General features: G+C 43.9%; 1 protein-coding gene across 10 annotated transcripts in view; it reads left to right on the top strand.

Annotated features, from left to right (window-relative positions):
• Window positions 1-26,618, top strand: part of SPECC1 (sperm antigen with calponin homology and coiled-coil domains 1) — a 307,237-nt gene that overhangs the window by 236,784 nt on the left and 43,835 nt on the right. For 9 of the 10 annotated variants that reach the window (XR_013177470.1, XM_077163993.1, XM_077163991.1 and 6 more), the window contains one exon: window positions 1,411-1,513. Coding sequence is in view for 9 of the 10 variants with exons in the window: in XM_077163993.1 (XP_077020108.1) it covers window positions 1,411-1,513 (103 nt within the window). In the remaining variant the exon portion in view is untranslated. Of the gene's footprint in view, window positions 1-1,410; window positions 1,514-2,166; window positions 2,917-26,618 lie in introns of those variants that run through there. The other variant, XM_077163994.1, reaches the window with a different exon arrangement.

Raw genomic sequence — 26,618 nt, 5'->3', positions numbered from 1 at the left:
TTATTGAGGTGTCTTCACGCACCATCCAGTCCATCCAAAGTGCAATCAGTGGCTCACAGTATCATCACATGGTTGTGCATTCATTACCATGATTATTATTACTTTTGAAATTTCCTATTAGCCCCTTTTCAGTCACCCCCCCACCCCAAGGTAACCTCCATCCTGAATTTTACATTTGTCTTCTCTTGCTTTTCTTTATAGTTTTACCACCTCTTCTTGCATCCCCAAACAGTATAAACAATATATTATTTAAATGGGATGTTCTTGAATTTGTGTGAAAGGAAACATACTGTTTTCCTTTTTTGCTTTTTCCATTTAAAGTTTTCCTCATCTAAGTAACTGTGTACCACCGTAATTAATTAGCTTTTGTTACTATATAGTGTTGCATTGTAGGAAGGCACCACAATCTATCCATTTTCCTGCTGATGTACATTTAGTTATTTCCAATTGTTTGCTGTTATCAAAGTACAGCTGGGGACACTATACTTTGTTGTGTGGGTACCTGCCCATGTGCATCTAGAGGGAGTCCTGTGGCTCGGGTGGCTGCCGTGCGGCCAGGGCTCCTCGGGGCCACCCCTCCTCCTCCTCCTCCCCCTCCCCCTCTCCCTTTCCCTCTCCCTCCCCCTCCCCCTGCCCGGCCTTTCCAAGGGGCTGCCCCTCCTCTTCCTCCTCCTCCTCCTCCTCCTCCTCCCCCTCCCCGGCCAAGGCGTGCTGCTGTCCTTCTCACGTCACGACATTCATGATGGGACAGACCGCACAATCTGAAATGCCTTTTTAGTGCTGGACTAGTCTTAGATCGCATAAAAGCTCATGTAAATGTAGAAACGTGAGGGTGGGGCGCTTAGTGAAATCGGTTCAGCTTTGGCCAGATCAGGTGCTCAGAACTGAGTCACTGTGCTGATGGTCACCTTCAGTGCATGCAGAGCCCCTCTCTTGGGACCTTTCATTCTCCTGGTTTTTCCCTTTCATCCCCATCCCTCAGAGCACTCGCTCTGAGGTTTTCAATATGCCCTTCCAAGCTGCCTTTTTAAAAAAGTATCGTTTAGATACAAGTGTCCCCTTGAAACTTGGAGAGTGGTTTTTGTAAGGTGTGTTTAATTCCAGTTACAGTATACTGAAGTAAAAAAATAAGAGGTTGCAGGGGTACAGCAATAAATGGATTTTAAAAACAAATAAAACCAAAAATGCTCCTCAGTTCTCAGGTAGCCACGGAGCACCTTGCAGTGTTTCTTTCAGACGGTGAGCCATCATACAAGTGTCCTGTGGGCGTCACTTGCTGAGATGTTCCTTCAGAATCTCAGTGGATAAAGCTGGACTTTTGCTTTTCTAATCTAGTAATTTATTTCTGCACCATCGACGGTTCCAGAGATTAGCGTCTTCTCTTTACTGTGTTCTGTCCTGTCTTACCAGCGTGGAGAGAAGAGATCCCCTGGCTGCACTGGCGCGGGAGTATGGCGGCTCCAAACGCAATGCCCTGCTGAAATGGTGCCAGAAGAAGACGGAAGGATATGCGGTAAGGGGCAGCGGCGGCCAGCTCTGTACCGGCGCTTTGCTCTTTGTGCGTTGCCCAGAGCCCCCAGTGGAGGTGGGTGGGCAGACCTGCAGTCCAGTGCACCCCACGCAGCAAACCATGTACCCACTAATGGGGCTGCATCTCCTGCAGGAAGGGGAACCTTTTTCTTTGCTCAAAGAATTCATAAGCTCCCCAATCAGTGCCCCTCCGAGGCTGCTCAGCCAGAGAAGGCAGCTTTTGTGAAATCATCCTGCCAAACTGGGTACCTTTTTCTAATTTATAAAAAAGGCCCCATACAGGTTTAAAATTTTTCTAAAAATATTCTTCCTTTTACTTTAAGAGTTGTTTGCATTTACTTAATGGGTTCTGGTTTTACTGGGACAGTATCTGTTTTTTGGGAAGTTTAGACAAGAAAATAATAATGCCTGATATATTATCAATATGTGAAATGTCATGCACAAAGATAAAAATGCATGAAATATGAATTATAGCCTCATGAATTACTATGAGGCAAAAACCCAAGCAGTCTCTACCCAGATGCAGAAATAGACCCTGCCAATGGCCTGAAACTTTCCTGGGACCCTTTCCAGTCAAAACCCCTCACTCCTCTCCAAAATAGCTAAGTATCCTCAATTGTTTGCTTTTCCTTATAGTTTTCTACAAAAGAATACATCCCTAAAGCCTCCATTAAGTTTTGCCTGTGACTGCACTTGACATATATGGGATAAAAAAAAAAAATTATGCAGTTATAGGTCTGGCCTTTTCCATCCAGTATTCAGTTAATGAGATATGTGCATGCTACGGAATATAGCTAGGATTTGTTCACTTTTTTTCATCTTTTAGTAACCCGTTTTATGATTTTATCACTATTTATTTATCTGTTCTATTACTGATAGACATATAAGTTATTTCCTGTGTGGGCTGTTACAAATGGGACTGTTACGCTCTTCCCTTGGAATAGTGTGTGCTCATTGCTGCTGGATTCATACCTTGGATGGAATTCCCAGGCCATAGGTTATGCGTTCATTCAGTTGTAGTAGGCATGCCAAGCACGTTTCCAAAGTATATGCACATCCCACCAGCAGTTCAGGAGAGAGCTAGTTCACATTCTTATCAGCACTTGGTATTGTTGATCTTTTTACTTATTGTCATTTGGGTAAGTGTGTAATGGTATCTCATTGTTATTTTCATTTGCATTTTGAGATTCACTGATGAGGATGAGCGCCTTTTCCTATGCTAATGGAGTTTGGATAGTCTGTTTTCAGGTGTACCTGCTCAGCTCATTTGCCCATTTTAAAAACTGAATTGTGTTTTTTTTTTCCTGATTGCTTTTATGAGTTATTTATATATTCTGGCATAACTCCTTTGCCAAATAGATGTATTGCAAGTATCTTTTCCCAGAGTGGCTTGAATTTTCACTCTTTCAGTGGTGTTTTTTTGTGAACAAAATTCTCAACTTCATCGATCTTTTCTCTAATGGTTAATGTTTTTTCACAACCTGTTTAAGAAATCTTTGTCTGTTCCAAGGACATGAAGATATGTTCCTGTTTTCTTTTGGAAGCTTTGTTGTTTTACCTTTCATGCTAAATAGAAACCCTCTGTAAAATTGCCACATTCTACCCCATTCTTCTCACCGAGGCCTCGCTTTCCCATACCTTTACCTCGTTTTGCTGAAAATGCTGGCACTGAACACTTCTTTCCCAACCTCCAGCTTTGGGTGGTGGAAGGGCAGTGCACAGGGACAGAGAAACTAGCAAAAAAACTGGGCTTCGGCCAAGACCCAGCCCAAGTAGTTGAGGAGCAGGGCTGGGGCTCCCTCTGCAGCAACAGCAGCCGGGTGTCCTAAAAATAGACTCTTCCCAAGGGTGTGACCATCTTGTATCTTTGACCTTTTCGTTTTACGTTAAACAAAAGAAAAATTAAAACCCAGTCATGTTACTGAGCAGTGAGAGGCGCCCACAGTGCACACTTCCTCATACCCATTTGGTTTCCTCTTAGCTGCTCTGTCCGCTCTGCTCTCTGCTCCAGCCCGAAACCTTCCCGAAGCAAAGGCCATGGCCGGGCTGTTGTCCTTTGGCTTGTGAGCTCTGCTCCCAAGAGACAGGAAATAAGTCAGAGAGAGGGAAGGTTGCACTGGACTTTAGAGGAAAGGAAATGAGAATGGAAAATTGAAGAAAACAATTAGAAGTAGAGTCAGGCAGGATTGGAGCCTTGGCTGAGCCCCCGGGGCTCTGCAGGTTGCTGTACTGTCCCCCTAGCTGACGGAAAGGGACTGAGGGAAGCAATAACTTGGATATAAAAGGCAATTACAAATTTCAGAAGAAATCGGCCCTTTAAGATTAATGTCATCATTAGACTGCAGGGAAGAGATATACAATAAGATATTTCCAGTCCTGTGCATGCGAGTATTTCCTGTGTTGTGATTTTTTTTTTTTTATTTTGTGAACATCTTGAATAGTTTTCAAGACATTTTATATTTGATGAAACCCAAAACCCATTTTTCCTGAAGAGTAGTTTTCATTCATTGTTAAAGTTTCTGCGAACTTAGAGAAAAACATAGAGCATCTGTGTCTGATTTCCTTATTCTTCACAAAACGCTCTTCATCTGTCCTCTGTCCAGGGCCTCCTCCCCTCCTGGTACTCCTTCTCTCGGAGTTAGGAAGTCAGAGATAAATTGGTTCAAGACTCAGGTGGTTCACAGGCTTTTTGAAGACCAGTGGCCCCGTGCGGTTCAGCCCAGGAGCTTTTTCACCTTGCTCTGGAATAGCATGATGCGTCGTGTCACACTCTTCGTGTTTTAGTTCTGTGACTGTGGTGGAGGGGCCTGGTCGCCACGAGGTGGTGTTTCAGGGGTCGGGGATCCAGCGGTGAATGAAGCTGCCCAGAGGCCCTGCCCTCCTGCTGTGGCACGACGATTAGTCAGAATTCACTGAGAAGGGATGTGCTGTGTTAGGGGGATGTGTGCCGTGGAGAAAAGTCAAATCAAGGGGAGGGCGGGTTGGAAACGTTGGGTACCCAGCTGCGATGGTCAGCCCGAGGTCGGGGAGCCTGCGGAGGTCGCTGTTTTGGTCGTTCTGTCCCCCAGTGTTTAAGGAAGGCAAGGTGGCCCTTCAGCGCCGAGCTCTGCAGACTTAGGGTGCCATTCAGACCACACCCCGAGCCCTGGCTTCGCTCCTGGCCTCTGCCTGTAGCCCCAGCACCCAGGCCTGTGAGAGCCCAGCGCCCTCGCTGCCAGGAGAGGGGCCTTTCGGACCGTGTGGTGGCTCAGGTGTCCCGTCTCCGGAGGATTCGGTCCCCAGGTAGGCCCCTCATGCCTCGCTAGGCTCGTGCTTGGCGCTCGTCACCCCTGTGAGCCACATCCGGGCCACTCGCCCTCCTCCCTGCCTTGTCTGCTTGGGTGCCTGGTCCTGTGTCCAACCAGACACATTCTGGTCGCCCCTGAAAACGCAGTCAGAGTTGTGAAGGGGCAGGAAGCCAAGGTGGCGGGTGTGGTGGGCACATCCACCCCCGGGGCCCTCCGCCTCCATATGGGGAAGCAGAGAAACCCAACCCCGGGAGCCCTTTAAAAGCAGAGCGTGTTCTCTGGCTTATGGCAGAAGTCAGAGAGATTAGAGCATAGGAAGACTGGATGCACCACAGACCGTTTGAGAAGGAATGGAGAGAGGCTCCTGGCTGATGGCCATCAAGGGGTCAGAGGCTTCCTGGAAGGAAAGCTTTAGAGTCTTGTGTCTTACCCACACCCAGAAAGTGCGGGGGGTGGAGTGGTGCAGCATGCTGCAGCTTTCCCTGTCCTCACCCCTCAGAGCCCGGCTGGTCAAGGGTGTGCAGCCTGCCTCGCCCTCTGCCTTCCCCTTGGCCATGTGGCCTTTGTCTGTAACACACGGATTTCAGCTCTCGCACACCCTGGAGGCCTCTGTCACCTCCCAGGAAGTGGACGAGGCCCAGCCTCCCAGCTCTCCTCACTCCCAACCTCCGCAGGTGGCCCTGGCCCACATGGGTGACCTGTCGAGGTCATGGGGCAGGGGTTACCTACATCTCAGAAGCTGGAATCCATGGCTCTGAGTGAGCCAAGTTTCCAAGTCTTCAAAGCCTCTGATTTCATGAGTCCAGTGACCGTGCTGGAGCAGCATTGTAGGAAAACATGTTTCAGGGCCAAGTTCATTCTTATGAGAAACATACTTTGAAAATTGTTTCATTAAACATGGCACAATATTTTTATTGCTTTCATCTAAGTCATTGCCTTTGTTTACTAAGACTTTGTAACATTACCCTAAATGGGGTGGCTTAAAACCCCTGTGTGTCAGTGCCCAGGTGTGAGTCAGAATTTCAGTGCTGATGGCCAGGCAGGAGGCAGGTCCTGTGGGCGCTGGGGGGTGGGGGGCATTTGCCCCAGACCTGCCCTGCCTGGGGGGTCCACTTGTAGTACGAGGAGCCCCTGTTTCCTACTGGTTCCTGGCCGGGGCCACCTCAGCGCCACGGCCATACCCCTGTTCTCTCCCCGTGGCCCCTCCACCTTCAGGCCAGCAGCTGCACACATCCCCACACCCTCTCCTGCCCCAGCGCAGGGAACAACCTGCTTCCCTCTGCTCCCATGGCCAGGTCAGGCCACCCAACCACCTTCCCACCTCAGGGTCAGCAGGTCAGTCACTGTGATTACATCTGGAAAGGCCTCTGTTGCCATGTGACATGGCGTAGCTACTGGAGCAGCACCGGGCAGGACATGGGCCCCCGCCCTGCCCTCCCCAGCCCTCAGCGCACCCCTGGCCACACCAAGCGCCCTCCCTGCCCTCAGTGCACCCCGCACCTGGGCAGGGCCTCGGGCAGGGCGAGGCGCCTGCAGGGTTAAAAACCTCCGCCAGTGCTTCCACTGTGCAGGCAGCTCAGGAGGTGTAGCAGTCACCGTGCCTGGGTGGGGGGTGAGGGGGGGTGGGGCGCTGCGTAGTTCTGCTTCCCACTCGCCGGGAGCCCCTCGTCATAAAAGAATAGGAAACCCAGCAGGCACAGACGGTGGAAACCCCAACGCTCACGAGGACGGTGACTCATCGGCCCTAGGAGGCAGCGGCGCAATCCTGTGTGTCACCACATAATAGTTTTCTGTTGCAAACTACCAGAAATTCAGCAGCAAGAAGCAGTACCCTTTAAAAAAAAAGGTTTTATTCCCCACACCATACAGTCCGTCCAGAGTGTACAATTGAGGGCTCTCGGTGTCATCACAGAGTTGTGTGTTCATCACCGCAGTCGATCTGGAATGTTGTCATTGCTTCAGAAAGAAGCACCCCCTTCCTATAATCCCCCTGTTGTTGACACTTAGCATTGGGGTGGTGACTTTGCTACAGTTGATGGAAGAATATTACAATATTCCTGTCAACTGTAGTTCACGGTTTGCGTGAGTCGTATTTTTCCCGTATACCACCCCATTATTAACACCTTTTAATTATGATGTACATTTTTTGTAGCTTGTGTGAGAACGTTCTTGTATTTGTACAATTAATCACAGTGGTCCTTTGCAGTAGGGCTCTCTGTTGTGCAGCTCACATGTTTATTCTCCGAGTTTCCTTCTGGTGACATGCATAGCCTCAACTTCTGCTTCCATTCGCACCACCCCCCCTGGCTCCGCGCTGTCCATTACATGCACAGAGATGTGCTGCCATCGCCTCGAGCCTCTCCACACATTTACAGTTGGCCTTATTACATACAGGTTACAGATTACACTTCAGCCCCCCATTCTCTACCTGCATTCCATCTCCTGGGAACTGTACTCTAGATCTTACCTCCCTGAGTTTGCTCGTTAGTTGGTTCACATCAGCGAGACCACACAGTATCTGTCCCTTTGTGTCTGGCTCCTCTGCTCCACATGCTGCACTCAGGTTCATACATGTGGTCGTGTACTCGGGGTTCAGTGGTCCCACCTCTCTTCCAGGCCTGATCCTGATCACACTGGGGGGCTGGGACTTTGTATCTGGGCCCCCCCCCCCCAATCTGGGAGCTCCCTGAGGGCAGGTTCAGGTTGAGTGATTTTGTGAGCACTCAGTCTGCAGGCCAGAGGTCCAGGCATGCCCAGCTGGGCCGTCTGCTTAGGATGCCCAGTGCCAGGTCCCCATGTTGGCCAGTGGGGGGCCTCACCCCATGGCACTGGGGAGAACTTGCATGCACGCATTCAGGGTCTGGGAATACACCCTATTAAAACCACCCCCTGACCTCGACGCAGTCACTTGCGTGGCCCAGAGCCCCCATGCAGCCAGGGCCACCTGGGGGTGGGGGGCAGCTGAGGGCTGGACCTCGTCCAGAGCTCGGAGCTGAGCTCCACCCCATACAGGCAAAGGCCCCTCAGCCCAGGGGAAGGCGCAGGGCAAGGCAGGCCGCACCCCACCAGCCAGCTGGGCTCTGAGGGGTGAAGACAGGGAAGGGGACAGAGGACGCTGTGGGACCACGGCTGCAGAGCGGCAGCGCGTCCTGGGCTGGGTGACACCTTGGCATGCGCTGCTTTCCACCAGGAAGAATCGGGATCGGGGCCTCAACCTGAGGTCTGTGTTTCCTGGGGTGCTCCTGACCACAGAGCCCTACAGAGGGGCGAGCAGAACCAAAGCGTTGGGCAGAGAAAAAGAAAACCTCCAGCGTTCATGGCCCCGAGGCTCTTGAGCTCATGTACTGCTCAAATGAATTCTGTTTCTCACAGCATGTTCTGCTTGTTAGTAGAAATGCTGTTTCCTATAACAAACCTGTTGCAAGCTTTGTGGCCATAATATTCCTCATAGTTAGTTAAAGGCTTCATTCCTGGGAGATTAAACCAAAAATAAAAAATTGTGATAAATAGGTGAACAACCCCGGGAGTGCCTTACATCTCCTCAGGAAATCTTGAAGAAAATAACCATGGTTGATGACGGGTGACCAAAGCTCCATGGGATTAAATTCAGATAAGAACTCTGTCCTTACTGCCTGGTGCTTTCTTCATAGTTCTTCTGTGATCACCAGTATGTAAACATCCTCCAATTACTCTTGCTTATCCTATTTTCAGTAAGGGGAATTATTAAGGGGATTTAGTAAAGGAATTTGATAAGGGGATTTAGCCATCAGCGAGGTGATTGCTTCCCGGAGCATCCCACACATATCACCAGGATTCTATTTTGTCTTCTCATGTTAACCAAGGCTGGGTCTGAGGTTGAGGGGCTGCGAGTTTTATTCCTGGGCCCTAAGGCTGGCGGGTGAGATGACAGCGGGGTGGCCCTGCAGAGGCTCGGCACAGCCGTGGTCAAAAGGCAGGTGCTATGCCAGCCCACAGGGGTGCAGGCCACACCCGGCACTTCCACGGAGCTCCCCTCAGCTCTGTGCAGGAGAGCTTGATGGGGGTATCCCGCCCATGGAGGGGAGGGAGAGCACAGTGGGGGCATCCCGCCCTTGGAGGGGAGGGAGAGCACAGTGGAGACGTCCCACCTGTGTAGGGGAGGGAGAGCATGGTGGGGGCATCCCGTCGACAGGGCAGTGGGGGGGACTCAGTCAGCGCTTGGACTAAGTGTCATTAGTTGGAGGGGTGCAGTCACTACACAGTTTTTAACAACTGTTTGTGAGTACCAGCTGGCTACTGGGCTCAGCCCTGGGAAGGCAGGCCTGAGCCTGTGGGCAGGGGTTGGTCCGGGGGTGGGTTAGACCGCAGAGAAGGAAAGGGGCCTAGACTCAAGGCTGCATGAATTGGGGCTGTGGGAACTGAAGCGGGGGTGCGTGGCAGGGTCCACCTGGGGAGGCAAGAATGTGGAGCTCACGGAAGCAGGCTCAGGCAGAAGGAGGGCTGAGCTGTGCTGGAGGGGCAGAGGGAGGGCTGAGTGGCTGGGGAAGGAGGCTGGGCAGGGCCCAAAGTGGGTCAGAGGGAGCTGGGAGAGGTGGCCTTTTGGTTGGTGGATTTCTTTCTGGTGGGGATGGTGCTCGAGGCTTCTGGGCAGGGGTCCTCGCTCGGGAGCAGTGTTGGTGACCCGACCTGGGCCTTGTCCCAGCAGGAACAAGATATAAGCAGATCTCGGAATGGAACGTGGGCTCCTTTGCATTCTGCACCTGTTAGCAGGTGGAATTCCAGCACCAAGCCTGTCTGCCCAGGGTAGCACTGGCTCTGACCCAAGTCCACTGTAGCTCCCTGGGCCCAATAGGGTAGACCCCATGTAACTTCAAAATGTGTTTTTGTTTAAATCACCAACAGACATTACACAAAGTTATAAATAGCCAAAAAATGTTAAAATTGTTTTTAGAATTAGACATTAAGATTGTTTATTCTTGCTGATAAATACAAATGAACAAAGTGAGTTTCTTTGCCAAGCATATTGGAAGACATTTTTGTAAAACTCTGGAATGGTCAAAATGAGAATCCTAACACACCACTGATAGTTGCATATAATGAATACCGTCTTCCAGGAGGGAGATTTAGCAAAGGATGTCAGAGATCTGAAAAATGAGTATGCCTTTTAACCCCCAAATTGCCTTTATAGGTATTTATTTCAAGGAAATAATCCTGGGTGCTTGAAAAGTTGTAAAAATTACAAACATGTTCATCGTGGTGTGATTTTTTTTTTTTTTTTTTTTGGCATGGGCAGGTACAGGGAGTTGAACCCGGGTCTCTGGCATGGCAAGCGAGAACTTTGCCTGCTGAGCCACTGCAGCCCACCCGGCATTAATAGTTATTTTTGAAGAACTGGAAATGATGTAAATTTCTGAAATGCAGAATCATTTAAATAAATTATAGTCTATATGTACAACAGAATAACATATAGCCCTTAAAAATCATGTTTGGAGCAAGTATTTTTAAAGACAGGAAAAAATGTGCACTGACATTAAGTCAAAAAACAGATTCTGAAACAGTCTTATACTATGATTCCAATTGTGTATAAGAGAAAAAAAATACCCACACACGCCTGGAGGACTCTATATCAAAATGCTAATATGCTTATCTCTGAGTCTGTATTGAAATTTATTCATGCTTTCCTGTATTTTTTACATTTTCTACAATGAACATGTAATATTTTTAAGAGCGAAAAATTTTTTGGAACTGCCTCTTTTTTGAGTGGAAAATGGCACATGCAAAAGGCTTGCATAGTATTTGATTCCATTTATATGAAATGCTGTAATTGGCAAATTCATAAAGAGAGAGAAAATTGATTAATGGTTGTAGGGGCAAGGAGAGAGGACATGGGGAGTGATTGCTCGGGGGTTCAGAGTTTCTTTTTGGGGTGATGAAAATATGGAAGCAGGTAGTAGTGATGGTGGCACATCTTTGTGAATATCCTAAAAACCACTGAATTGTACACTTTAAAAGAATGAACTTTATAGTATGTAACTTTTATCTCAATAGGCTGTTATTTTAAAAAGAAAAAAAAAAAGAATACAATTAAAAGAGCTTAAGTAGGAGGATAATTCCAGATGCCTGTCTGGAATTATGCCACAAAGAGGCCCATAGCATTGGCTTCTATCCACATCTGTGTGCACCACCTCAAAGCCATGTGACAATTAACAAGTCATTATTTTTCTAAGCTGCATCTTTTAAAATTAACATACAGACATAAAAAGATTGATAAAACACTTTTCCCAAAAGTGACATTTTCCCCAAAGGATATGCCTAAAATGTCCTTAACCTGAATTGACAGCATTACCCTGAATTTTCTCTTTTCTTTTTTTGCATGGCCCCTAATTATTTTATAAATATAGTAAAAATGAACTTTTTTGTAAAATCAAACCTTTTGCCATTTGAGATAGTTATAATACATGTCTGATACTGTTAAACTCAATTGAAGTTTTGCTTTTTTAAATTTTTACTTTGGTAACATATATATAATGCAGAATTCCCATTTTAAGCACGGCTATGTGTATAACTCAGTGATATCAAATATATCCACAATATCGTGCCTCTGTCACCCTCACGTATTACTAAAACTTTCTTACCACTCCAGACAGAAACCAGATACCCATAAAGCAGTCACTCACCATCCCCTCATCTACTGTCTGTCTGTATGAATTTGCTTAAGTATTTCATATAAGTGTGATGAATCACATTCCAGTATAGTGGGACTTCACCTTCTGTATTAGTTTGTTAACCTGCCAGAATGCAATATACCAGAAATGGAATGGCTTTTAAAAAGGAAATTTAATAAATTGCAAGTTACAAATTCTAAGACCATGGAAGTGTCCAAATGAAAGCACCAACAAGAGGTTACCTTCACTCAAGAAAGGCTGATGCCATCCAGAACACCTCTCTCAGCTGGAAAACACGTGACTGGCATCTGCTGATCCCTTGCTCCTAGGTTCCATTGCTTTCAGCTTCTGTCCTGTGGGGGTTCCTCACTTTGCTTCTCCGGGGCTGGCTTTCATCTCTTGACTTCTCTTAACTCTCTCCACATTCTTGCTTGCTTAGCATTTCATGGGAAGACACATTGCAATGTCTGCTGGGCTCTGCCTGTGTCTAGGCATCTGCTCTCTCAGTCGGCCCTCCAGACATCTCCAAACACCTGTGTCTCTGTTAGCTCTGAAGCAGCTGTTCTCCAAGTGTCTGCATCTGAGGTTTCTCCAAAATGTTTCCACATTGAAAGGACTTCATCAAGCTAATCAAGACCCACCTTGAATTGGTGGAATCGTATCTGTCTAATCAAAAGGTCACACCCACAATTGGGCAAATCACATCTCCTTGGAAGTAATCTAATCGAAGTTTCTGCCCTACAATGTTGAATCAGGATTAAAAGAAACAGCTACCCACACAAGATCGGATCAGGATTAAAACATGCTTTTCTGGGGAACATAAATTTCAAACCAGCACACCTTCCAGTACCTAAAACTTTACCATATCCCCAAACAGAAACTCACATCCATGTGCGTTAGCTCCCCATGTCCCCTGCCCCTGCCCTGAAAACCTGTACTCTAATTTCTCTCTCTATGAACTTGCATATTCTCCAGTGTTTTCTTTGTACTATCATGGTGCTTAAATTTTTTTTTTTTTTTTTTACATGGGCAGGCACCGGGAATCGAACCCAGGTCCTCTGGCATGGCAGGCAAGCCTTCTTGCCTGCTGAGCCACCGTGGCCTACCCTGTGGTGCTTAAATTTAACACACCAAATCTACAAAAATCTCGTCTGCTTTGATACCAATTTAACTTCAATTGTATACACAAACTGTGTTCCTCTGCCCCTCTGTTCCCCCATGTCCCTCTGTTCCCCACTGTTATATAGTTCTTGTCATAACTGGCAATTCATTATGAGTACCAAACAACTAATTTATCATTATATTTTATATGTTGCCTTTTAGATCATGTAGGAAGTAATTCAGTACTGCCAACATTTTTATTTACCCATTTCATTACCCTAGATCTTTATTTCTTCATGTGGCTTTGATCTGTTGTCTCTTGTCCTTTCCTTTTAACCTGCAGAGCTCTCTTTAGTATTGTTTATGGGGGCAGTCTAGCGGTAACAGACTCTCAGCATTGGTTTATGGGAATGTCTTAATCTCTGCCTTGTTTTTTGTTTTGTTTTGTTTTTTGGGGGGGTGCATGGTCTGAAAATCGAACTCGGGTATCCCACATGAAAGGCAGTCTGCCTTGTTTTTAAAAGACAGTTTTGCTGGGCGTAAATTTATTGGTTGGCAGTTTTTTGCTTTCAACACTTTAAATACGTCTTCCCACTGCCTTCTTGCCTCCATGGTTTTCTGTGAGAAATCGGCAGTTAATCGTATAGAGGCTCCCTTGTACGTGACACACTGCTTCTCTCCTGTGGCTTTGAGAATTCCCTCTTTATCTTTGGTACTCGACAGTTTAATGGTAATGTTTTATAGTGTAGGTCTGCTAGGGTTTATCCTGTTTGTAGTTTAGTGAGTGTCTTGGATGTATATATTCATATCTTTCATTAAATTTGGGACATTTTCAGTCATTATTTCCTTGAATGTTGTCTCTTCTCCTTTCTTTCATCTCCTTCTGGGACTCCCACAAAGAGTATATTGGTAAGCTTAATGGTGTCTCACAAATTTCTCAGACTCTGATCACTTTTCTTTGTTCTTTATTTTTTCTGCTTCTCAGACTAGATAATTTACATTGTCTTATTTCAAGTTCTTTGATTCTTCTTCCAATTCCAATCTGCTGTTGAACCCCTCGAGGGGATTTTAAATTCCTGTTACTGTGGTCTTCAGTTCTGATTGGTTCCTTTTCATAATATCCACCCTTCTATTGATGTTCTCTTTGTGTTCATCTTTTCCTTTCCTGATTTCCTTTAGATCTTTGTCCATATTTTCCCTTAGCTCTTTGAGCACTTTTAGGACCATTTTCTAAAAGTCTTTGGTATATCCTAGATCTGGTCCACCTCATGGATGCTTTCTAATGCTTTAATTTTCTCCTTTGCCTGGACAACTGTTTTCTGTTTCTTTGTATATTTTGAAATATTTTGTTGAAACCTAGAAATTTTGATGTATTAATGTATTATTGCTAGAATTTAGACTCAGGCACGTGTTCTATTGCTTGTGTCCATCTAATGTTATGACATAGCTTTACATGACCACTGAGCTAATAACAACAACAACAAACGGGAAAGGGACGTACACTGGTTTGAAAGGATTTATGTACCCTAGAAAAGCCATATTTTAATCCTAATCAGTCTTGTGGGAACAACCATTTCTTTTAATCCCTATTCAGTAATGTAGGTTGGAAACTTGATTAGGTTATCTCCATGGAAATGTGACTGACCCAATTATGGGTATTAACTTTTGAATAGAGGGAGATGTGACTTCACCCATTCCAGGTGGGTCTTGATTATATTACTGGAATCCGAAATCTTGAAAATGATGAGAGCAACAGAGACACAAGAACTACAGAGTCCACCAGCCAGCGACCTTTGGAGATGAAGGAGAACACCCCTAGAGAAGTGTCATGAAGCCAGAGGCCTGGAGAGAAAGCTAAAAGATGTCACCAGACTTCCGGAGAAGATGGCAGCTTAGTAAGACGCGCAAGTCTTAGTTCCTCCTCCAGAACAGCAACTAAAGACACAGAAACAATACGAAACAGCTCCCGGAGCCACGACAGAGACCAAAAAGACAGCGTACCCCATTCTGGAACGGCTGAACGGGCAGGGAGAATCCGCTGCGGTGAGATACCCGAGGGGTGCGCGTTTTCCCGGCTGGGGCGGCTGGCGACTGGGGTCCCCTCCACGCATGTGGCTCCCCGGTCTGACTGGGAATGTTGGATAGCAGGGCCCTCCCGCCACGCTTGGTGTCTTGGGCCAGCTGGGCAATTTGGACCGGCACTCCCCCAAGCCGCGGCGGCCGGCGACCCCCCCTCCACGCACGGTTTCCCGGGCCGACTGCGAGATTCGGATTAGCAAGTTAAAGGAGCCACAGCATCTTTTACTGGTGGGACCCGCAGACAGACGAGTGCCACGAGCGCCACCTACTGGGCAGGAAAAGAAAAACAGAGCCCAGAGATTTCACAGAAAAACCTTTCAACCAGCCGGGTCCCACACCCAGGGAAATCTGATCAAATGCCCAGACACCAGCAGAAAATAATGGATGACGCTCGGAAAATTGAAGATATGGCCCAGTCAAAGAAACAAACCAATAGTTCAAATGAGATACAGGAGCTGAAACAACTAATGCTGAATATACGAACAGAAATGGAAAAACCCTTCAAAAACCAAATCAATAAATTGAGGGAGGACATGAAGAAGACATGGGTTGAACAAAAAGAAGAAATAGAAAATCTGAAAAAACAAATCACGGAACTTATGGGAGTGAAGGACAAAGAAGAAAAAATGGAAAAAACAATGGCTGTCTACAATGGTAGATCTAAAGAGACAGAAGCTACAATTAGTGAACTGGAGGATGGAACATCTGAATTCCAAAAAGAAACAGAAACTATAGGGAAAAGAATGGAAAAACTTGAGCAGGGGATCAGGGAACTGAATGACAATATGAAGCGCACAAATATACGTGTTGTGGGTGTCCCAGAAGGAGAAGAGAAGGGAAAAGGAGGAGAAAAACTAATGGAAGAAATTATCACTGAAAATTTCCCAACTCTTATGAAAGACCTAAATTTACAGATCCAAGAAGTGCAGCGCACCCCAAAGAGAATAGACCCAAATAGGCGTTCTCCAAGACACTTACTAGTTAGAATGTCAGAGGTCAAAGAGAAAGAGAGGATCTTGAAAGCAGCAAGAGAAAAACAATCTGTCACATACAAGGGAAACCCAATAAGACTATGTGTAGATTTCTCAGCAGAAACCATGGAAGCTAGAAGACAGTGGGATGATATATTTAAATTACTAAAAGAGAAAAACTGCCAACCAAGACTCCTATATCCAGCAAAATTGTCCTTCAAAAATGAAGGAGAAATTAAAACATTTATAGACAAAAAGTCACTGAGAGAATTTGTGACCAAGAGACCAGCTCTGCAAGAGATACTAAAGGGAGCACTAGAGTCAGATACGAAAAGACAGAAGAGAGAGGTATGGAGTAAAGTGTAGAAAGAAGGAAAATCAGATATGATATATATAATACAAAAGGCAAAATGGTAGAGGAAAATATTATCCAAACAGTAATAACACTAAAAGTTAATGGACTGAATTTCCCAATCAAAAGACATAGAATGGCAGAATGGATTACGACCCAGCAATACCACTGCTAGGTATCTACTCAAAGGACTTAAGGGCAAAGACACAGACGGACATTTGCACACCAGTGTTTATAGCAGCATTATCTACAATTGCAAAGAGATGGAAACAGCCAAAATGTCCATCAACAGACGAGTGGCTAAACAAACTGTGGCGTATACCTACGATGGAATATTATGCAGCTTTAAGACAGACTAAACTTATGAAGCATGTAATAACATGGATGGACCTAGAGAACATTATGCTGAGTGAGTCTAGCCAAAAACTAAAGGACAAATACTGTATGGTCCCACTGATGTGAACTGACATTCGAGAATCAGCTTGGAATATATCATTGGTAACAGAGACCAGCAGGAGTTAGAAACAGGGTAAGATAATGGGTAATTGGAGCTGAAGGGATACAGACTGTGCAACAGGACTAGATACAAAAACTCAAAAATGGACAGCACAATAATACCTAAGTGTAATGTAACTATGTTGGAACACTGAATGAAGCTGCACCTGAAATGTAGTTTTTTGTTTGTTTGTTTGTTTGTACCTTTTGTTTTTATTTTTTTCTTTTTCCTTTTATATATATATATATATATTTTTATTAGTATTATTATTTTAATTCTCTTCTCTATATTAACATTCTATATTTTTTTCTGCTGTTTTGCTAGTTCTTTTCCTAAATCGATGCAAATGTACTAAGAAATGATGATCATACATCTATGTGATGATACTAAGAATTACTGAGTGCATGTGTAGAATGGAATGATTTCTAAATGTTGTGTTAATTTCTTTTCTTTTTTTTGATTAATAAAAAAAATTAAAAAAAAAAAAAAAGATGTCACCATGTTCGCCATGTGCCTTTCCAGTTGAGAGAGAAACCCTGAACGCTGAACGCCATCAGCCTTCTTGAACCAAGGTATCTTGCCCTGGATGCCTTACTTTGGACACTTCTATGGACTTACTTTAATTGGGACATTTTCTTGGCCTTAGCACTCTAAACTAGCAACTTCTTAAATTCTGCTTTTAGAAGCCATTTCATTTCTGGTATATCACATTCCAGCAGCTAGCAAACTAGAACAGGAGGGAAGGGAGAAAGAGGAGAAAAACATGTTTCCAGTATTTGCTGATTGACCTGTACCAGTGCTTACCTTCAGCTTATCTACACAATGGGTTTAGAAAACAGCTCAAGGCCAAAGTATGGGACCTCTCTGGTCCTTTCTGCTCATCTGTCTTGACTTGGGCATGCAACTGTGTATCCTAGGCATTCCCCTGTCCATAAGGGCACAAATATTCCCTCTTGCCTAGGAAGCAGTTTCCTCACAGTCCTGGGCACTGCCCTGTATGCCTGACAGCTGTCAGTCTCTTTCCCCGGGCAGGCACTTGACTGCTCAACCACAGTATTCTGTAGGAGAGCTCAGTGAACTGCCTTCTCCACGCAGGGCAAGTTCTGTAAGAGTCCTTCAGGCTACCACCAGAGAGATTGGGTCAGACATACATGCTCCCAGCATGTGCCCGAGGACTGCAGTCCTCCCTCCATAACAAGACCAGCAGCCCACACTGGGAGTCCCAGCTCCCTCCATGCCAAGCCAGTAGAGGGTTCGGGGAAGGGCCCACCAAGGCACCATGAGATCCTACCATGTTTGATTTGTTTTTACCTTGATTCTGTACTCGCCCTTCATGGTAGTTTGAAGCTGTGTGTACCCCAGAAAAACAGTTCTTCAATCTAATCCGTTCCTGTGTGTGTGAACCCATTGTAAGTATGGTTTTTCGTGAGGCTACTTCAGTTAAGGTGTGACTGAAGGTGTGACACTCATTCAGGATGGGTCTTAATCCTGTTATTGGAGTCCTTTATAAATGGAATGAATTAAAATGGAGAGAAAGTCTCGGAAGCATGAAACTGAAACCACTGGAATCTGAAAGAGAAGAGAGAGACCAGTAGACACAGCCATGGGCCTTGCTGTGTGACAGACAAGCAAAGGATCGTAGGTAGTCAGTCTTTGGGGAAGAAGCAGCACCCTGATGACGTCTTGATTTGGACATTTTCTTGGCTTCAAAACTGTGAGTGAATAAATTCCCGTTGTTCACACTGAACCATTCCATGATATTTGCTCTCATAGCCCAGGAAACTAAAACACCCCATTACTGCAATCCTTTAACTGTTTTCTGTAGTTTTGACAAAGAGGTTTCTGCCAGTTCACACCTTCTGTTGGGGGAGCGAGCCCTGAATCCTGTCACTCTGCCTTCTGGGTCCTCACCAGTGTTGTCATGAGTGAAATCATTAAATGTCTGTTCTTTTGTGTCTGGCTGTTTTCCCTCGACATGCTGTCTTCAGCATTCATGTTGTAGCACGTGTCAGCATTTCATCACTTTTGACACCCGAGTAGCAGTCCACTGGATGGATAAACTACATTTTGATTATCCATTCATTGGTTGATGGGCACTCAGGTTGTTTCTACCATTTGGCAAATGTGAGCAAATATCTTTCAAGTTCCTATTTTTCAGTTTTTTTGGGAATATACCTAGGGATGGAGTCATTAGGTCTTACTATGATTAACTTTCTGAGGAATTGTCAAACTTTTCCACAGCAGCTGTACCATTTTACATTCTGTTTTGGTTTGTTAGCTGCTGGAATGCAATATATCAGAACTGGAACCGCCTTTATAAAGGGGAATGTAATAAGTTACAAGTTTGCAGTTCTAAGGAAGTGAAGGTGTCCAAATTAAAGCACCAGCAAGAGGTTACCTTCACTCAAGAAAGGCTGATGAAGTTCAGGGTTTCTCTGTCAGCTGGAAGGGCCCATGGTGACATCTGCTGGCTTTCTCTCCAGGTTCTTGTTTCATGAAGCTCCCCTGCGGGTGTTTTCCTTCATCTCCAAAGATCTCTGGTTGTGTGGGCTCTGTTGATTCTGGTGTCTCTAAAGCTTTTTCCAAAATGGTTCCCTCTTAAAGGACTCCAGTAAGCTACCCCACCTTGAATGGGTGGAGACGCATCTCCATGGAAACCATCTAGGTAAAACTTACCGCCCACAGTTGGGTGGGTCACATCTCCATGGAAACAACAAGTTCTTACCCAACAATATTGAATGAGTATTAAAGGACATGGCTTTTCTGGGTACATAGTAGCTTCAAACTGGCACACATTCTAAGATACGTTTTACAAATAAATTTTTATTGGAACATAGCCACACGCATTCATTTATGTTTTATCTGTGGCTTCTTCTTGGCAGCAGCTGTGAATTTGAGGAGTTGCAACAAAGTATGGCTGTATGACCTGCAAAGCCAAAATTATTTCCCATCTGGCCTTTTACTGGTACAGTTCACTGACCCCTGCCTTAGATAAAGTTATATACAATTACCTCCTGTTGTTCAAATCGTATTTTGGTTCTTGAGTTTCATATTGCAAGAAGCAAGAGTTCAGATAGCAGGGGACTTATCTGAAAATTTATCTGAATATACTGTTTCTGAACTGGTATTGAAAGAGTTTAGATAGCAATGGATACCTGTCCCATCATTAAGACACAAATGGACTATTTACTTTTATCCTGTTGGTTAGGAGCTATGCTCTTCTCTTTTAGAGAAAAAAAATAGACTTTGTGTTGTCCAAAGCAAATCTTGGTTTCAGTCTGAAAAGAACACCCATGTTGTTTTTCTGTTTCTGAGTTCCCACAGACAAGCACTAGAATGTGCTTAACCAGTAGCAAGGAGCCTGTGATACATCAGGCCATTTGGATCTCTATTTGTTGTTTCCTTCTTTGAGACAGGTCTCTCAAGGGCTACAGGCACAATTCAAAGAACGTAAAAACCCTTTGATTTATTTATTGTCAGCAGACTGTTTCTTTTCCTGGCTTCATTATAAAGATAGATTCTCAGTAGGAAATGAATGTCATCATTGGCTTCTACTCTCTTGAGGCCCTTTTGTGCCCAGTGTCTCTGCCGCTGCAATAGTTTCTGAAACACAGTAATTGATGAAGACATTTGAAATGGCACAGGGATTGTTTTATAAGCTAAGGCAACAGTAGAATTTGTTAGGAAAATAAAGATGAAGAACATTATTTCCAAAATTGTGGTAGATGTACAGTCAACCTTCAGTGGTTCGTATTTCCAGCTGGTTTTATCCTATGTATCAGCATGCTTTGTCACACCCTTTCCCGCAGTGGTGGATTGTACCACAAGGTTATGTACCCCAAGAAAATGTCCTATCTTCATGTGGACATGAGTCCATTTGTAAATAGGACCCTTTGAAGATGTGCTATCACTTAACAGTGTGAACTCATTTGTGAATAGGATCTGATTCTTAAGAACCTGTTTAGACATGGCTCACCTGAGTCAGGGCAGGCTTTTACCCATATTCCTAGAGTCCCCATAAAAAGCCAGTAGTCAGAGAAAGACAGAGGATCAAGAACAGGACACAGAATTGCAAGCATCAGCACACTGCAGGCTTTGGAGAGAAAGCATGGCCTTGCTGCTGCCTGGATTTTGGACTTCTAACCTCTGAGCCTGCAGGACAGTGAATCCCTCTGCTTAAGCCAACCAGCGTGTGGTTGTTATAGCAGCCCTGGCAGACTAAGGCACCCATACTCAGTTACATGTCTGGACCTAAATGTATGTATTCTAGTTTGCTAGCTGCCAGAATGCAGCACACCAGAGAAGGATTGGCTTTTAATAAAAGGGGATTTATTTTGTTAATTCTTCAGAGGAAAGGCAGCTAACTTTCAGCTGAAGTTCTTTCCTACGTGGGAAGGCACAGGATGGTCTCTGCTGGCCTTCTCTCCAGGCCTCTGGTTTCCAGCAACTTTCCCTGGGGTGATTCCTTTCTGAATCTGCAAAGGCCTGGGCTGAGCTGCGAGTGCTGAGCTGCTTGGGCTGTGCTACGTTGAGCTCTCTCATTTAAGCACCAGCCAATTAAATCATACATCATTCATTGCAGCAGGCACGCCTCCTAGCCGACTGCAGATGTAATCAGCCACAGATGAGGTTCATGTACCATTGGCTCATGTCCAGAGCGACAGAACTAGGTGCCTTCACCTGGCCAAGTTGACAACTGAATCTAACTACCACAGTATGAAACCTTGACTGCTAAAAATGATTTTCTGAACAAAAAATTTTGAAAGGAAGGTACAGATGTTGCGTGTCATATTGGTGTATAGCAAATAGGGATGAATTTCTTCCCCACCTTCATCTACAAAGATGCCAAAGAAACTTCCCATGTCCCTCAAACCCTAGTCACTGGCCGAAGGGAGGGCACCCAGTCTCCATGGGGCCAATCAGCCTCTTCCCCAGGAATTTTGAAACTGCAGCTAAGAGAGAAATGTCTGTAATATAAAACTCAGGTGTTGTTGGCAGGCACATTTTTGCCACTCTGCAGAAAAGAGGTAATGTGGCAGGCCAGAGAAGGCTCCCCTTAGACAGGCTGCTTGCCAGCGTGGCCATTCTGGCATCTGGAAAGTTGAATTTCGGAAGGGTGCCCCCATTCGGAGACCTGATAGGAGTAGGTCTCCCTGCCTCCACTACTGATGGGGTGGTTTATACAGAACATTCACTTTCCTCTGGAAGTCTGGAATTTTGATACGTGCTAGGCAGAGGGTGCCAGTGGGACCAGCTCCAGTAAAAGAACTGGGCAGTGGGTGAGTGTCTAACAGACTTCCCCGGTTCCCTGGCAGATAGCGTTTCATACGGTTTCACAGCTCATTGCTGGAGGGTTAAGGTGTTCTGTGTGACTCCACCAGTGGAGGACTCTTGAAAGATTGCCCTGGTTTCCTCTGGACTCCTCCCTAGGGGCCTCTTCCCTTTGCTGATTTTGCTTTGTATCATGTTTCTGCAGTAAATTTCTGAATACCTATGGATCTGATTATAGGTTCAGTCCTGTGAGTCCTCCTAGCAAATCACTGAGCCCAAATGTGGTCTTGGGAAACTCTAAAACAGCCACATTAATCAGCAAAACTGAGGAAACCTCTGTAGAGACAGAGAATTTAACAAGTGCATGGGATAAGATCCAGTAATAAACAGAGAGATGTTATACCTTCCGGTTTTCTCATTCCAGATGTTCTCAAGGCTTAGCATTTTGGTGGATAACCTAAGACAGATTTCCCTTTTTCTTAAATTAGTTCCAGTCAGGTTCTGTTGCTTAAGAATTCTAGCTCATATAAACGGATTATAACCAATCTTTTCTTGACTTCTGTGTTTTCTGAATATTTTGCCGTGTTCCTTTTCATTTTAGAAACAAACAGAGCTATTTAAATTATTCCCAGCTTGCATTTTCTCATTTTTAAAAATGAATCACAATTCTTCGGGAAAAATTCAAATAATACAAAAGTATATGAAGTAAACATAAAACATTTTTACCCCATTCTTCAATTCTGCCTCCTAGAAGTATTCTTTATTAATTATTTATTTCTGGGACGTTTTTCTTTAAATCAGGGTTTCTCAGCCTCAGCACTGTTGATGTTTTGGACCAAATAATTCTTTGTCATGGAGATTTTCCTGTGCAATGGAGGGTCTTAGCAGCACATCTGGCATCTCCTCACCAGATGCCAGTAACAGTCTCACAGCTGTGACAACCAAAAATGTCTCCAGATATTTGCAAATGTTCCTGGAGAGTATGGGGGCAAGACTGCCCCAATTGAGAACCATGGCTCTAAGTATACAAATGTGTGTATGTATAATCTTACTTTATACAGAAACAGGATCATATCTGTTGATGGATGTTTTCAGTTGATACATTGTAGTTAACTTTCTATGTTAATAAACGTAGAGCTACTTTATTATGCATTGTTTTAAAAGAAAGTGAAATGCTTAGGTAGAAGTCTAACAAAACTACAAAATGCTGAAAAAAGGAGTCCAGGAAGAGCTAAGTAAATGGAGGAATAGCTGCACTTGATCTCAGCATACTCATAGATACAGGCAAGTTGATTCTAAAATTCATACTGAGGAATTTTAGAATCTAAAAGAACTGAGGAGCCAAAGCTGTTTTGAAAAAGAATAAAATTGGAAGAATCACACTACCCAACTTTAATAATATTTTAAAGCTGTAGTAATGAAAATAGCATAGTCCTGGTGAAGGAAGAAATAGATCAGTGGGACAAAAGTGAATCCAGAAATTAGTGGACAAATAGATCCAATTGATTTTTTTGCGAAGTTGCAGCAATTCAATGGAAGAAGAAGAGTATTTTCAATAAATATGTGCTGGAACCAACTGTATATCCATATGCAAAAAAATGAACCTCAACAGAAACTCACCTTATAGAAAAGGGGGCACAGGCCCAAATATAAAACTATGGAATAATTTCTTCGTTCAACCCTTAAAAGACAGGATGGTTGAAAAGCCAAAAAGGTAGAGAAAAGAATGGGATAAATTGAGCAGGTTTTTAGGAATTTGAATGACAGCACAAAGCATACAAACATATGCATCATGGGTGTCCCAGAAGAAGGAAAGGGAAAGGGGGATAGGGGAAGAAAGTATATTTGAGGAACTAATGGCCGAAAATTTCCCATCTCTTATGAAGGACATAAATATACATATTCAAGAAGTACAGCATACTCCAAAAGGAGTAAATCCTAATAGATGTACTCTGAAACACGTACTAATCAGACGCCAAAGATAACGAGAGGATCCTGAAAGCAACCAGAGAAAAGCAATTTGTCATATACGAGGGAAACACAATAAGGCCAAATGCCGATTTCTTACCAGAAACTGTGATAGCATATGGTGTAAATTTAAAAACTCCAACTTCTGTGGACTAAAGGAAGAAGTGTTTACTTGGTGCAAAATTTATATTTTGGGTTGCACATTGTCTAATTTAACCAGTATGGTCACTTTACTATATATGGTCCCATAATTATATGGATTCTCTTATATTATATACTATATTATGGTCCCATAATTATATGGATTCTCTTGAATAGGGCATGAGATCTTGTTGGTTTGTCCAGGTTAGTGTGACGCCCTGATAATCCAAGAGTAATTAGGGCAGTGAATAAAAAAGTGTTTGCAAAGTCCACTTGGGGGACTGGGGAGAAAGGAGGAAATATTCAACTTCCCCATCTGGGGAATTCCTGATATCCTTGCAAGCAGTGGGACAACTAGTTTCATAGGCTAAGCCCTCAATCTTGGGGTTCACCCCTATGAAACTTATTCCTGCAGAGGAGAATTTGAGCCTATTTATAATTCTGCCAAAGAGCCACCCCTGAGAGAATGTCTTTTGTTGCTCAGATGTGGCCTCTCTCTCTAAGTCAACTCGACAGGTGAACTTACCACTGTCCCCCCCTCCCCCCCAACATGGGATAGGACTCCCAGGAGTGAAAATCTCCCTGGCCACATTGAACGGGACTCCTGGGCATGATCTGGGACCTGACTTAAACCTTAAACCCAAGGGCACAAAGAGGTTGAAAGTGAAAGGCTGGAAAAAGATATACCACACAAACAGTAACCAAAAAAGAATTGAGTTAGTTATGCCAGTATTGGACAAAATAGACTTTAAATGTAAAGCTATAATAAGAGACAAAAAAGGACACCATGTTTTCAAAAAAGTGGCACTCCACCGATAAGAATAACCAATCATAAATATTTATGCATTTAACCAGGATGCCCCCAAAATACATGAGGTAAACACCAATTGAAGGGAAAATAGATGTTGACAGTAATAGTTGGATCTTTAATATACCACTCTCAGTAATAAATAGAGGATCTACACAGAGGATCAGCAAACAAATAGCTTGAATAATGTGATGAATGAACTAGTCCTTTTAGACATTTACAGAACATTCTACTCAAAACAGCAGAATATTCTTAAGGGCTTATGAATCGTTCTCCAGGATATACCACGTTAGGTCACAAAACAAGTCTCAGTAAATTTGAGATGATTGAAATTATACAAAGCACTCTCTGTGACCATAATGGAACAAAGCTGGAAATCAACAACAGGCAGAGGACTGGGAAATTCCTAAATATATGGAAGCTAAATACCACACTCTTGAACAATCAGTGGGTCAAAAAAGAAATTAGAAGAGAAATCAGTAAATATCTGGAGATTAAAATGAAAATGAGAGCACAACACATCAAAACGTACAGGATGCAATGAAGGAAGTACTGGGAGGGAAATTTATAGACTTAAATGCCCTCATTAAAAAGGAAGAAAGAGCTAAAATCAGACCTAACAGCACACCTGGAGGAACTAGAAAAAGTACAGCAAACCAATCCCAAAACAAGCAAAAGGAAAGAAATAATAAATATTAGAGCAGAAATGGATGAAGTTGAGAATTAAAAACCCTAGAGAGAATCAACAAAATCAAAAATTGGTTCTTTGAGAAGATCATTAAAATTGGCAAACCCTTAGTCTGACAAAGAAAAAGAGAGAGAAGATGCAGTAAATAAGATAAATGAAAGGGGGACATTACTACTGACCCCACAGAAATAAAAAGGATCCTAAGAAGATACTATGACAACTGTATACCAACAAATTAGACAACTTAGATGAAGATGACACATACAAATTCCTAGAAACATACAAACAACCTATATTGACTCTAGAAGAAACAGAAGACCTCAACAAACCAATTACAAATAAAGAGATTCAGTCATCAAAAACCTCCCAAACAGGGTGAGCAATGGTGGCTCAGGGGCAGAGTTCTTGCCTGCCATGCAATGACCCGAGTTCAATTCCCAGTGCCTGCCCGTGTGAAAAAAAAAAAAAAAGACAATAAAACCCCCCCAAACAGAAAAGCCCAGAAGTCACAAGTGAATTCCACAATCATTCTAAGAAGAACTAATACCATCCTGCCAAACCCTTCCAAAACAAATTTGAAGAGGAGGGAACACTGCCTAGCTCATTCTCTGAACCAAAATCACCCTAATACCAAGGCCAGACAAAGATACTACAAGAAAAGAAAATTACAGACCAGTTTCTCTAATGAGCATAGATGCAAAACTCCTCAACAAAATGCTTGCAGGTTGAATCCAACAGCACGTTGAAAGAATTATACACCATGATCAAGTGAGTTTTATCTTAGGTATGCAAGGGTGGTTTGACACAAGAAAGTCAATCAATGTAATGCACCATGATGCAGAAAAAGCATTTGACAAAATCCAGCATGCTTTCTTGATAACAAATACTCCTGAAGATGGAAATAGAAGGAAACTTTCTCACTGTGAAAAAGGGCACATATGAAAAACCCACAGCTAACATTCTTCTTAATGGTGAAAGACTGAAAGCTTTCCCTTTAGGTTCGGGAATTCTTTTGACCTGAAAGGACTTTGACAAGAAAATAAAACAGTCTAGTCAATGGGAGAAAATATTTGGAAACCATGTATCCACTAAGAGTTTAAATTCAAGGTATATAAAGAAATCCTACAATTCAACAATAAAAAGACAATCCAATTTTTAAAAATGGGGAAAAGACTTGAATAGACATTTTTCCAAAGAGGAAATACAAATGTCTAAAAATCATATGCAGAGGTACTCAACTTCACTAGCTTTAGGGAAATACAAATCGAAATCACATTGAGAT

The sequence above is a fragment of the Tamandua tetradactyla genome, chromosome 6 (genome assembly GCF_023851605.1).
Source record: "Tamandua tetradactyla isolate mTamTet1 chromosome 6, mTamTet1.pri, whole genome shotgun sequence".
NCBI classification, from domain to species: Eukaryota; Metazoa; Chordata; class Mammalia; order Pilosa; family Myrmecophagidae; genus Tamandua; species Tamandua tetradactyla.
Note: the sequence above shows the minus strand (reverse complement) of the source record. Positions and strands in the feature narration are given on the sequence as shown.